This window comes from Piliocolobus tephrosceles, chromosome 3 (assembly GCF_002776525.5).
Source record: "Piliocolobus tephrosceles isolate RC106 chromosome 3, ASM277652v3, whole genome shotgun sequence".
Classification (NCBI taxonomy): Eukaryota; Metazoa; Chordata; class Mammalia; order Primates; family Cercopithecidae; genus Piliocolobus; species Piliocolobus tephrosceles.
In genome coordinates, this window is record NC_045436.1 from 184,159,683 (window position 1) to 184,173,749 (window position 14,067).

Genomic DNA, 14,067 nt, shown 5'->3' on the forward strand with positions numbered 1-14,067 from the left:
CTTGGCTGGCCGGGTTTGTCTTCCACAAGTGACTCTAGGAGGCCGGTTTCTATCTCAGCGCAAGCTTGTGGACGTTCACTCTATTTGGTAGTAACAGTATCCCGCTACTTCAAGTAGGGAAATCCGCCAACACCACATTAACTGCTGCCCCCAGAAAGGAGTTGACTTCCTCCAGGTTCTCGAAGGAGCCCCAGCGTCAAACATGATTCTTTGATGAACGTGACTATGTCAGAGTCGATTGCCTGAAGATGTCTCAGGGAGACAAACGTTCCTCTCCTGGATCCTTCCTGCAGCTGTCTGCTGGCACTTACCTTGGCCCCACATCCACCTCAGGCAACCTCACCTCCTACTCCCATTAGAGTGGCTGTGTCTGCTGCCGAGGGCCCGCGCCTGCCCAGTACCAGCTCCTACTCCCATTAGGGTGGCTGTGTCTGCTGCCGAGGGCTCTCACCTGCCCAGTACCAGCCAGGCCCTACCCTACTTTCCATCTGACGAAGTCACTCATCACCCACCGCAGCCAGATCCGAAGCTCAGTTCTCAATTCCTGATTTTGCTCAATACCAACCTTTGACACAGCAGCCCACTCCCTGCTTCCTGAAATTACTTCTTTACATGGCTTCCTGGACACCAACACCCCACCCACAAGCACCTGCCTTGCAGAGCTGCTCCCCCTAAGTCGTGCCCTCCTGAGGAAATGATTACCCTGCTCCTTCGCTTTCAGCTGAAAGTCCTGGAGTCGTACCTAACGCCTCTGCTCTGCTCGTACCCAGTCTCTCAGCACATGAGCAAATCCTGTCTTCACGACCCTCAAAATTTTTCCAGAACGCAACCACTTCTCCAGCGCCACTGCCTGGGCACTGGCCACCCTCACCTCTCACAGAAGTACAGCCACTGCCTCCTGACTGGTCTCCTCCCACAGCACAAAGCAGAATCCTCCACAAGGGTACCTGAGACAGCCTTTGAAAATGCAAGTGGAGGACTCTAGCTCTCACCAAACCCTGCAGTAGCTCCCCATTTAACTCAGAATAAAAGTGAAAGCCCCTCAGTGCCTAGCGGCCCTCATGCCTTAACGCCATCTCCTCTGCCCTGCCTTGCCACTCTGGCCCCTGCTCTGACCATCCCCTGAATGTGCGCCCCGTGGAGGACCCTGTCTGCTGCCCCCACAGCCTGCAATGTGCCGTCCCAGATGGCCAGCGGCCAGCCTGCCCCAGCGGCTCCCCAACTCGCTTCACTTCCCACCCCATGCCTGTTTATTCTTTTTTCTTTTTTTTTTTTTGAGACGGAGTCTCGCTCTGTCACCCAGGCTGGAGTGCAGTGGCGTGATCTCGGCTCACTGCAACCTCCGCCTCTGGGGTTCAAGCGATTCTCCTGCCTCAGCCTCTCGAGGAGCTGGGATTACAGGTGCCTGCTACCCTGCCCGGCTAATTTTTGTATTTTTAGTAGAGATGGGGTTTCACTGTGTTGGTCCGGCAGGTCTTGAACTCCCGAATTCATGATCCGTTCGCCTCGGCCTCCCAAAGTGCTGGGATCACAAGTGTGAGCCACCAGGCCCGGCCCTGTTTATTCTTTTCCTAAGGTACTCATCACCACTGGCCATCAATCACTTCCTTTTCTCTCCTCCCTCTGGAAGTTTCCAAGAAGGCAGAGCCTCTTACCGCTCAATGATCTGTCTCCAGTGCCTGTAACAGCCTCTCATTCATAACAAGATCCTGGTAAATAGCTATTGAATGAATAAATTTATGAAAGAACTTCAATTAGATAACTGCCTAACTGCCTCTGAGGGTGTTGCCAATGGTGATGGTCAAAAGTTCTAAGAAAACAGAAGCACAGTCTGTATAATCAAAGAGCAGTGATGAAAAAATATTCCTGACAAACTGCATACCACAGAAAGACATTGGAGAAACAGGACTCAGTGGAATCACACAGCTCTGACACAGTTCGGAAAAGACGAGTTGACTGACCTTTTTCATATGACGGTACATTCTCTTGCAACAGTTTACTAAGCTGCACTGTATTCAAATGTAAAAATCTCAACTGCTCTCTCATTGGTCTTCCTTCCACCACCGCGAATAGAAGGCTCCCTACGCTGTCTTTCGGAATCGGCAAACCAAGTGCTATCGCCAGGGTCGCGGCCACATCCGTCTGTTGGACATGCTTTGGATGTCGGATATCACCTAGAAAAAAGGGAACATTTTAAGTAACAAGACTTCTAGAAAGTGTAAGATGGTAGTCATTCTTTAATTAGACCTTCTACAACTACCATGAGCCAAATGATCTGTCTCTTCACACTATTCAACACAGAACCGTACAGGAATCACCTCGCTGCTTGCTGTGTTGATACAGTTACAGAACCCATTCTATGCCGGGGCGGTGTCTTTCCTTCAGTAGCCTGCAATAGGCTGGGAGAGAGACGCATGTGAGGAATTCCATACAGTGAGGCTACAGAGCACAGGCTGAACACAGAGGAAGCAGGCGGTCCAGCAGACATGGAGGGACTGTCACTTTGGCAAGGTCAACAGCCAACCGAGAATGAAGTGAGGCTGGGATCGCTGACAGCCCGGCCCCTATGGATGCGGAGCGTCCCATCCTCGGCCCTCTATGAGCACATATGCCATTGCTCATGGAGAAAATGAACCCTTCACGGCTCCGGAGCAGCTGTGGGTGCTTCTACAGGGGAGCGCAGAATGAGGCAGGTTCAGCTGGGCCAGGTGCTCTGATCAACTAGGAGAAGCTGGACATCTGCCTGTTGGCTAAAGCTCAATCCCCAACAGTGAGTGGTTACCCTCCCATCTCCTTGCAAGAATGGCTGTGATGGCCGGGCGCGGTGGCTCAAGCCTGTAATCCCTGCACTTTGGGAGGCCGAGACGGGCGGATCACGAGGTCAGGAGATCGAGACCATCCTGGCTAACACGGTGAAATCCCGTCTCTACTAAAAAATATAAAAAACTAGCCGGGCGAGGTGGCGGGTGGCTGTAGTCCCAGCTACTCGGGAGGCTGAGGCAGGAGAATGGCATAAAACCCAGGAGGCGGAGCTTCCAGTGAGCTGAGATCCGGCCACTGCACTCCAGCCTGGGCGACAGAGCGAGACTCCGTCTCAAAAAAAAAAAAAAAAAGAATGGCAGTGATGTCAGCACAATGGGCCTAGGCCACTGCCCTGCCACCATCCACTGATTTCAAAGGAGACCCTCAACTTGGTCAGAGTGTTTTCATCTGTAACGACAGCAAACAGCTCCATACTCCAGAAGTTCAATGCACACCTGCAGGGCGCTGAGAGGCCACAGGGACGGCTGTTTAGGACAGGTGGTGCGTGAGGTGTCTTTAGATACTCAGGTGTGAGTCTGTGGAGGTTTTACTTTGATTGTGGTAATTTTTTGTTGTAGGGAGTTTTTAATTTGGTCAAATTTATTAATCAGGTCTTGGTCAACTCTCTAATGATGGCTTCTAGGTCATGCTTAGAAAGAACCTTCCACTCCAGTGTGGCTGTTTTCTTCCAGTACTTCTTTTTTTTTTTTTCTTTGAGACGGAGTCTTGCTCTGTCGCCCAGGCTGGAGTGCAGTGGCCGGATCTCAGCTCACTGCAACCTCCGCCTCCCGGGTTCACGCCATTCTCCCGCCTCAGCCTCCTGAGTAGCTGGGACCACAGGCGCCCGCCACCTCGCCTGGCTAATTTTTTGTATTTTTAGTAGAGACAGGGTTTCACCATGTTAGCCAGGATGGTCTCGATCTCCTGACCTCGTGATCCGCCCGTCTCGGCCTCCCAAAGTGCTGGGATTACAGGCTTGAGCTACCGCGCCCGGCCAGTACTTCTTTCTTCTAGTATTTTCTTACATTAAGTGCTTTGAGCTGACACAAAAAATAAAACACAAAAACAAACCCACCTGAAATCGCTTTTGACCCTTATACTGGTAGTGGCAGTGCTGGCATTGTTATTCTGAGACTGTTGCGTGTCTATTGTGGGATAAAGCCAATGAGTCATTATGTGATATTCTAAATCTATCGTATCTGGAGTTGTTGACAACCAAGATTCTAAACTTAAGGAGAAGAAAGTACAGATGTGAGACCTAAGAAATCAATTTTACGGTTTTGAAGGTGAATCAATATAAACACAAGATCATTTTGTCTTAAAACAATCTCTTCTTTCTGTCTAGAAACAATGACCAACCACTCAGAGCTGGCACTGGTAGCTCTGAGACAGTGGTCTTGAAATACCACTTTCCACTAAAAAGAAGCAGGGCATCCTGGAGAAATCGCTGACTGTAGGTCTCAAGAAGGAAATGCACATGAGTAAACCGTAGTAAACCAAAGAGTTTTGGGGCTGGGGACCTAGAGATTTACAGAGACTTAAGAGACACATAAACAAATCACAATGTATGGTCTTACTTGTAGCCTGATTCAAACAAGCTGAAACACTTAGAGAGAGAGAGAGACATATCTTCAAGGGATGAACACTGTTCGGTGATATTAAGGAATTAACGCTATCTTAAAAATGTGATAAGGGCATGAAGATTATGGGGGTAAACAACATGTATCTTTCAGAGGTCTGCTTCCAAATGATAAAGGAGAAGGGAAGTGAGTGTGAGCACAGATGAAAGAAGATTGGCTATAACTGGCCAATAACTGGTGAAGCTAGACTAGGGGGTTTATCATACTACTGTGGCTACTGGTCTACGTCTAAAATTTTCCATACCACAGGCTTTTAAAGACATTAACATGCTTTGATCTGGATTGATATTGTTGTAAAGAATAAGGCAGACAGTCTGCATTACCTTTTTCCAGAAGCTCAGCCAGGGGTACCAGCATCATTTATCGAGCACCATGTCTTTTCTGCACTAATCTGAGATGCCACCTTTATCACCAAATCCCCAGATACACTGAGGTCTATTTCTGGCCTCTTGATTTTGCATATTTGACTGGTTTGTGACCAGTTCTTGCCTGCACAAACTATTTTAATAACTGTAATTCTGAAATACAAACACAGGGTAGGCCTGTGGATTGCACCCCAGCAACGATGAGGGGCCATGAAAGAAGTTCCAGCACTTCAGAAAACCATTCCCACAGCCCAGCAGCATCCTTTCACCGCCGGTCTCTACCTCCACTGGCTCGCCTGCAGAGTCTTCAACATTCAATCTACAAGTGATAAAACATCCACTAGGTGCCAGGCACCACTGCAGGCTTGGGGGACAGAACAAATAGGGTCAAACATTCTAGTAGCAAGAGGCCGAAAATACAACAGACCTGCTCTGCCCTCTGTGGACGTCCACGAACAGGCATGCTCTCCTTCCCAAACCCCTTGACTCTGGAGCAGCCAGACCTGTGCTGCCCACACGGCGAGGTCAGCACTCTGGGGATGGACAGGGGCGGGCTGAGTGTCTCTGAAGTCACTCACTACACAATCCAAAACTGCTTATTTTGAAAATAATAAACATCTTCACATTTATTTTTATTAACATGAAAATTTGCATGCATTTTTTTTTTTTTTTTGAGACAGAGTCTTGCTCTGTCTCCCAGGCTGGAGTGCAGTGGCCGGATCTCGGCTCACTGCAAGCTCCGCCTCCCGGGTTCAGGCCATTCTTCTGCCTCAGCCTCCCGAGTAGCTGGGATTATAGGTGCCCGCCACCTCGCCCGACTAGTTTTTTGTATTTTTTTTAGTAGAGACGGGGTTTCACCGTGTTAGCCAGGATGGTCTCGATCTCCTGACCTCGCGATCCGCCCGTCTCGGCCTCCCAAAGTGCTGGGATTACAGGCTTGAGCCACCGTGCCCGGCCAACATGCATTTTTAAGATAAAAATCCTTCAGAACTATAGGGAATAGTGTTAAGAGTAGCTCCATGAACTTGCTCATCAATGAAACAAGCATAAATGGTAAAAATTTTAAAAACCACCACTACCACCGTTCAGTCTCTGGAAATTGTCTAGGGGTACACAACGAATGAAGAAATCTTTATTCAAGAAAATCCACTAGGCCTTGGTAAGAAGCTTAAGAGTCTGTAGCCCTTGAACCGTGTCCCGCTCCATCCCTCCCCCTCCTAGCCCAGCGGGACAGAAACTCTCCTGTGGTGGGTGCAGCCCAGAACACAGAGCTCCCTTTCCCCCAGCTCCGGATGGAGGGTTGGTTATACGATCTCCCTCTCATCTCCCCCAGTTCCCGATAGAGGATTATGCGATCTCCTTCCCATCTCCCCCTGCTCCTTTCCCTCGTCAAACAGAGAATATCAATAAAGAGATAGAAATTATTATTATTATTTTTAGACGGAGTATCATTCTATTGCCAGGCTGGAGTGTGGTGGCACAATCTCGGCTCACTGCAACCTCTGCCTCCCGGGTTCAAGCGATTCTCCTGCCTTAGTGTCCTGAGTAGCTGGGATTACAGGCACCCACCACCACATCTGGCTAATTTTTGCACTTTTAGTAGAGACGGGTTTCATCATGTCAGTCAGGCAGTCTCGAACTTCTGACCTCGTGATCCACCCGCCTCGGCCTCCCAAAGTGCTGAGATTACAAGAGTGAGCCACCGCGAGCCACCGCGCCCGGCCAGAAATTATTCTTTAAAAAGCATCAAATGAAACTCTGGAGTTAAAAAAATATGATAACTGTTGGGAGGCTGAGGCGGGCAGATCACAAGGTCAGGAGTTTGAGATCAGCCTGGCCAATACTGTGAAACCCTGTCTCTACTAAAAATACAAAAATTAACCAGGCATGGTGGTGTGCCCCTGTAATCCCAGCTACTTGGGAGGCTGAGGCAGGAGAATAGCTTGAACCCAGGAGGTGGAGGTTGCAGTGAGCTGAGATCGTGCCACTGCACTCCAGCCTGGGTGAGTTGGCTGGAGCAAGACTCCATCTCAAAAAAAGATAACTGAGGCATAAAATTCACTAAAGGGGTTTAACAATAGACCTGAGGCCCGGCGCGGTGGCTCACACCTATAATCCCAGCACTTTGGAAGGCCGAGGCAGGCGGATCACAAGGTCAGCAGATCGAGACCACGGTGAAACTCCGTCTCTACTAAAAATACAAAAAATTACCCAGGCGCGGTAGCGGCCGCCTGTAGTCCCAGTTACTCAGGAGGCTGAGGCAGGAGAATGGCATGATCCTGGGAGGTGGAGCTTGCAGTGAGCCGAGATCACGCCACTGCACTCCAGCCAGGGGACAGAGCTAGACTCCGTCCCAAAAAAAAAAAAAAAAAAAAAGAAAAGAAAAAAACAATAGAATTGAACTGGCAGAAGAAAGAACCAGCAATTTAAAGATAGATCAATAGAGATTATGCAATTTAAAGAATAGACAGAAAATTTTCCAAATCTGATGAAACACATCAACCTACACATGCAAGAAGCTCAATGAACTCCAAGTTGAGTAAATATAAAATACAGGGCCGGGCGCGGTGGCTCAAGCCTGTAATCCCAGAACTTTGGGAGGCCGAGACAGGCGGATCACGGGGTCAGGAGATCGAGACCATCCTGGCTAACATGGTGAAACCCCGTCTCTACTAAAAACTACAAAAAACTAGCCGGGCGAGGTAGCGGAGCCTGTAGTCCCAGCTACCCGGGAGGCTGAGGCAGGAGAATGGCGTGAACCCGGGAGGTGGAGCTTGCAGTGAGATGAGATCCGGCCACAGCACTCCAGCCTGGTGACAGAGCGAGACTCTGTCTAAAAAAAAAAAATATATATATATATATATATATATAAAAAATACAGATACATTATAGCAAAAATGCTAAAAGAAAAGAAATGGGAAACCCAATCAGATTTAAGAGTTGACTTTTCATCAGAAACCATTGAGGCCAGAAGGCAGTGCGACAGCATATTCAAAATGCTGAGAGAAAAAAATAGCCAACCCAGTCTTACAGTCAGCAAAACTCTCTTTCCAAAAAGCAGACAAAATAGACATCCCAAATTTTTTCTACAACAAAAACTTCTTTGCTAGCAAATCTGCTAGCAAGAAATACTAAAAGAAATTCTTCAGGCTGAAAGCCAGGGACTCCAGATCAAATTTCAGATACATAAAAAAGCAAAGAACATCAGTAAAGGTAATTACATAATTACGAAAGATACTATAAAAGCATTTTCTTCTTTCCTTTCCTGATTTAAAAGCAATTATATAAAACCATATCTATATAATTATGCCATCAGTTTATAACATACAGAAAAGCGACATATTTGATAACAACAGCACAGAGGTGGCAGGTGGGGACACGCTATACTGGAGTAAGAAAATGACAACATAGGAAAATATACATCCACACAAAAAGCTATACACACATGATCACAGCATCATTATTCATCATGGGCAGAAAGTAGAAACAACCCAAATGTCCACCAACTCACGAATGGCCAATGAACGTGTTAAATCCATGCAACGGAAGACTATTTAATAACAAAAGAAATGAAGTCTCTTTTTTTTTTTTTTTAAGACGGGAAGTTTCACTCCTGTCACCCAGGCTGGAGTGCAATGGCACGATCTCGGCTCACTGCAACCTCCGCCTCCTGGGCTCAAGTGATTCTCCTGCTTCAGCCTCCCGAGTAGCTGGGATGACAGGCATGCACCACCACACCCAGCTAATTTTGTATTTTTAGTAGACACAGGGTTTCTCCATGTTGGTCAGGCTGGTCTCCAACTCCCGACCTCAGGTGACCCGCCCATCTCGGCCTCCCAGTGTGCTGGGATTAAGGGCGAGAGCCACCACGCCCAGCCTAGAAATGAAGTCTTGATACATGCTGTAACTATGAACCTGGAAAAACACTACCCTACATGAAAGAGGCCACGCACATGAGACCACATGGTTCCATTTACACAAAACATGCAGAAGGGGCAAATCTACAAAGATGATGATTACCTAGGGTTGGGGGAGGGAGAGAAGACTGGGCTGGGGAAGAGGAAGGCGGCTGCAGAACAGTATGGGGTTTCTTTCTGAGGTGAGGAAAATGATGTAAAATTGACTGTGATGATGGTGGCCCAACGCTGCGAGTACACCAGAGTACAGTCCTGGCTCATGAAATGGGCATGATGAGAATAAAGAAAACACAACATAACCAACTCTCAGGACTGAAGCTGGTGATGAGTTTGGCATGTGCAGGCAGCCTGCACGCATGCAGGTGCCCCTACCATTCCCAGCTCTGCCAGGTCAGACATTCAAGATGAAGAAGCTTCATAAAAAGATAGAAGAGGTCAGGTGGAGATGCTTCCCCAGCTAACTCTCACTTCAGTGAAAGGGCTGTTCATTCAGCAGGTATTTGCTGGCAACTGTCACGTGCCAGGCAATGTTTCAGGCTCATGGTGGGCAAAACAGACATGGTCCTGTACTCATCTGGCTTCAAGTGTAATGTGGAGGCAGATGTTATATGAATCCCATAAATAAACAAAACCCACCAATAAGTCTGCAGTGATAAACCATGCCAAGAATGATGAATGGGGACAGCCAGAGAGATCAATCTGACCGGTGTGGGGCCTATCCATGGCATTTACAACCACAGAGGCAGATGAGACCATATCTCCAGGGCGAATGCAGAACGAAACAAGAAGGCAGTCCGGTAGAAAAGACCAGGGAAAGGAAACTAGGCTAGCAAAGGAGAGAAAAGGAGGAAAACCAGAAAGATGTGAGGTCCCAGAGGCTACGGGACCAGCAGCACTAAGGGTGCTGAAGGGTCAGTGACAGCAGCGCCCGAAAGGGTCTGCTGTGCTTGGCGGCACTGCAGAAATAACCACTGAGCTCACCGCGAGTGAGTCCGTGAAGCGTGGCAGCAGAAGCCAGGCGCAAGCGGAAGGCAGGCCGCCGAAGGGACAGCAAGGCTGACGGCTGCGAGGGCAGAGTGGGTAGGCTGGCAGCTGAGTCAGGGCACAGGTCAAAGTGGGGTGTGTGTGTGTTTGGGGCGTTTCTGAATATTGACAGACGGGGCCTCTGTCTGTCCTGCTCTGGCTGGGTCCCATGACTCTTGCTGACACTGCTGTTCGATAGATGGTTTTCAATAACGCAAACTTTTTAAATAGCCGAGGTAGTCACGTTTCCTTCAGTTCACACGTGCTGTCCAGATGTCTGAGCTACTGGCAGTTTTTCTCAACAGTTCCAGATATCTAGGCAGCAACACTCACACAACAAAATTCTGATGGAGAATATTTGTATGTTAAGGATTAGGGGAAGGAATGTAACTTCAGATCCCGAAAGCCTTTTGCCCCATTACTTTTCATTCTCACATTGCTCGGGGACTTCAACCTTATGGAGCTTCTAAAAAATAGGTTTTCAAAATTAAAACCAGACTATAGAAAACAAATATAATACAGTTTCCAAATGTTAACATTCCTCAATTCTTACCAGGTTTCCTTTCAAACGCAGAACTGATTAAGATCAGAGGTGTATTCACTTCCTCCATGGAGGAGGCCCCGTGACTTCCTGTTTCAGACATGCCATGGTCACCACAGAGAACCAGCAAATTGGGTAAAGGCGTCTCTCTCTCCTATGAGGCAAGGGAAAAATATTTCAACTGCGTTCAGACTGAAGAGAGCACATCATCTTAAGAAGACAAGTTTCGGTTTTAGCTTTACAGAGTTGTAGCTCTTTCTCAATGAATTAGATTTTTTTTCCCCCTATGAGCTCATAGCCAGATCACAGGGTCACAGTCAAATAATGTCATACATGAAGTCCACAGCGTTGTACGCAGCTCATGGAGCACAGCAGGTTGCATTTCTGCCCTCTGATGGCAGAGGATTTGTATCTGGTCTCTGTCTTTGCCACTGCCGAGCTGTGAGACTCTGGACACATTCTACTCCGTGCCTTCGTCGCCTCATCTGTCAAATGGAATCTCTTCCACAGGACTCCGGTGAGAACACAACACACAGCACAAGGCAAGAGCTCTGAGCCACGTGGGGGCACCCATCAGGCTTCTCTGCCCCTGGGGCTGTAGCCACACAGCCTTTGCTGCTCCGAGACAAGCCAGGCAGGCTGTGTCTGACCCTCGCTGCTGCTCCTCCACCTGGAACACTCGTGCACAGACCACACCGTCTGCCCCTCCCTCCCTTCAAGTCTCTGCTCACCCTGCACACATCTTCAGAGAAGGCTTCTCTCAACATGCTGTTGAAAGCCCCTCCTCCTGCCCTCTGAGTTTCTGCAGCACCCATCACTTCCTCACATACTTATTTACTCATGTTTCTTGTTAGTCTCTCCTGGCTAGAACATGAGCTTCACGAGGGATTATCAACTGTTTCACTAATGCACCAAATGCATGGACAGAAAGAGTGACACAGAACAGAGTGACACAGAACAGAACAAGTGACACAGAACAGTGACACAGAACAGAAAGAGTGACACAGGTCTTCAGGAGGTATTAGTTGAATGAATGCACACATGGGTAGGAGTGAGAGCTGCCGTTCTGCAGGGCTGCTGGAAGACAGAGTCAGTGCAGTGGACGCTGAGAAGGTGCTGCCGTGGCATGCGGCCCCTGGCTGGTAGACTGACAGTGGACATTCACACAGGCACCCCAAATTCACTCAGGCAGTTGTATTTATTCTAGGGAATAACCACGTGAGACCACATCACCACACAGTGCGCGACGGACAGCAAGCCTCACCTTCGACTGCAGCGAGGTGTGGATCTTCATCAGCACGCTGTCCATCTCGCTCAGCTTGTGCCCAATCAGGGGGCTGTTGGGCCCTGAAATGTGGCCAATGTGGTCCAGCCCCAGGTAGTGGAGGATTAACATGTCCCAATCTCCTCTTTTTAATACTTTATCCAAATGCCTCGTGACATTATTATCCACCTTTGAAGGGGAAACACACGTATAAACAGCTCACCTGATTTCCCTGGATCTTCACTCCCCGGGGAAAAGGCAACAGTCATCTTAAAACCTAGGGGTTTATTCAGGTTAACAGGATTTGGGTGAGTTGAAAGACAACAAAATCTATGTTATTAAAAATAAATAAATAGGACACAGCAGCTCACACCTGTCATCTCAACACTTGAGGAGGCTGAAGGGGGAAGATTGCTTGAGGCCAAGAGTTCAGGACCAGCCTGGGCAACATAGCAAGACCCCACGTCTATAATAAATAAATGAACATTAGCATTAGATTAAACTTTCGCTAATACTGTTTTTACGTTTCTAGGCTGTGGATCGAAGATATTATACAGACAATTTAAATGAGCAAGGGTTGTTCTGACAAAAATATTTTTCTGTGGAATCACTGCTGAACTTGATGGGCATAACTAAAGGTGAGCAAATGGGCAAGTTAAATAGATCCCAAGTTGTCACGAGGTAACTAAGGGCAACGGGCAGTTAATTAAAGACAGGACAGTACCCAGAATTGAAGTAACCAGCAGGACAATGAAGCTGAGGGCACCTGCATGTGTCCTACAAGAAGGCTGTTCTTGGAGGGAAAAAGACACAGCACTCAGTGATCACATTTACTTCTCAAATAAACACATCACGGAGGAGAGATGAGCAGTTGTCAGTCCTAGACAGAGCTGTCAGCCTGGTGAGCCCTGACCCCTCAGGTAGCTCATCTCCCTCCCACTAAAAAAGTCTCCCATGAAGAGAAGTGTTTCTCAATGATGCCATATACAGTCAGGAAAACTCAGTCATTACTGAAAAGTAACTGTTGAAAAGCGCCCCACTGTGGAACAGGATAGGACTGCAGATGTTCCACAAGGCCCAGCCATCTAGGAGGTGAAGGTGGCTAGACCCCAGGCCAGGAAGGTGTGCTGGTGTGCTCCTGCCTCAGCCCCAGGGTCTGCTTTCTAACACGAGGGTCTAATCTTTGTTGGAAAAACTCCAGGAAAATCCCCTCAGGGCCAGGCCCCACCCAGTCCACCACCTGCCCTCAGGGCACGATGAGGCTCTGCTTACAGAACCAACAGCGTGTGGAGTCCTATAGCTCTGCCATACGCAGAGGCTACCAGCCTGTTCTGCCCACCTGGGGAGTCCCCACTCACCCATCACAACTCGGCTCAGACGGCCCCTTGGCTGTGTCACCCTTCCTGATCCTCTCTGCCCCTCAGTGGCACTCAGCTGTTCTAAGCTCTGGGTTCCATAAAACTCTGCTCACACCTGCTTCAGGTTTGTATTTCTGGGTTGTCAACTGATTACGTGAGTGAATAATTTTTATAACTGTCCATAGTACTCCCTATAAATTAATAAAACCAAATACAAAATAGTACCATCTCTCACTAAGCAATGGTGATGCCAGGCTCTATCTAGTATGATATTCTAGTACGATTTATTTTCTTATTTTAAAAACTGACCTCTGTGTAATCTGACACGAAAAATGAGGTTGTTCCATCATATTCCGCAAAATGCTTAGGGAATAATTTCACCCAGGTTTCATCTCCATAAAAGATTATTCTTTTTCCAGCTGTTTTTGCTTGTCTTATCACACTGTCTTCCAGCAGCGCAGGAGAATTGAGGTTCCTGACGACATCGACAAAGCCAGGGAGGCTCCCCGTCATCAATGCCTTCCGTAAGAAAATGCAAGAATTAGACCACTGAATCCAAAACCGGAGCATGAAAAGGGCACTGAAGATTTTTTTTTTCCTTAAAAACAGGGTCTCTCTCTGTTGCTCAGGATGGAGTTGCAGTCACACAATCATGGATCACTGCAGCTTTGAACTCCTGGGTCCTCCCACCTTGGCCTCCCAAGTAGCAGGGACTACAGGTGTGCGGTACCACACTCAGCTTTTTTTTTTTTTTTTTTTTTGGGTAGATACAGGGTCTCGCTATGTTGCCCAGGCTGGTCTGAAGATCATTTTATGGATAAAATACGTGAGCATAAAGCTAGGGTATCCCTAGTACTGGTGGCTGGGTCAATGTTAGGACAGCAATTAGGGTAAAGAAGGGAAAGTGGCACATAGATTCTGGTAAAAAACTGTAAACTCGGCTGGGCGCGGTGGCTCAAGCCTGTAATTCCAGCACTTTGGGAGGCCGAGACGGGCGGATCACGAGGTCAGGAGATCAAGACCATCCTGGCTAACCCGGTGAAACCCCATCTCTACTAAAAAATACAAAAAAAAAACTGGCTGGGTGAGGTGGCGGGCGCCTGTAGTCCCAGCTACTCGGGAGGCTGAGGCAGGAGAATGGCGTGAACCCGGGAGGC

The 14,067-nt window shown here is 48.1% G+C and overlaps 1 protein-coding gene across 8 annotated transcripts in view; it reads right to left on the reverse strand.

Annotated features, from left to right (window-relative positions):
• Window positions 1–13,451, reverse strand: part of PIGG (phosphatidylinositol glycan anchor biosynthesis class G) — a 36,342-nt gene extending 22,891 nt beyond the window's left edge. For 7 of the 8 annotated variants that reach the window (XR_003307188.1, XR_003307187.1, XM_026449199.1 and 4 more), the window contains exons 1-4: window positions 13,220–13,451; window positions 11,553–11,741; window positions 10,301–10,442; window positions 1,962–2,174 (exon numbers count right to left, since the gene is read on the reverse strand). Coding sequence is in view for 5 of the 8 variants with exons in the window: in XM_026449199.1 (XP_026304984.1) it covers window positions 1,962–2,174; window positions 10,301–10,442; window positions 11,553–11,741; window positions 13,220–13,423 (748 nt within the window). In the remaining 3 variants the exon portion in view is untranslated. The remainder of the gene's footprint in view (window positions 1–1,961; window positions 2,175–10,300; window positions 10,443–11,552; window positions 11,742–13,219) is intronic. The other variant, XM_026449202.1, reaches the window with a different exon arrangement.
• Window positions 13,452–14,067: the final 616 nt, after the last annotated feature.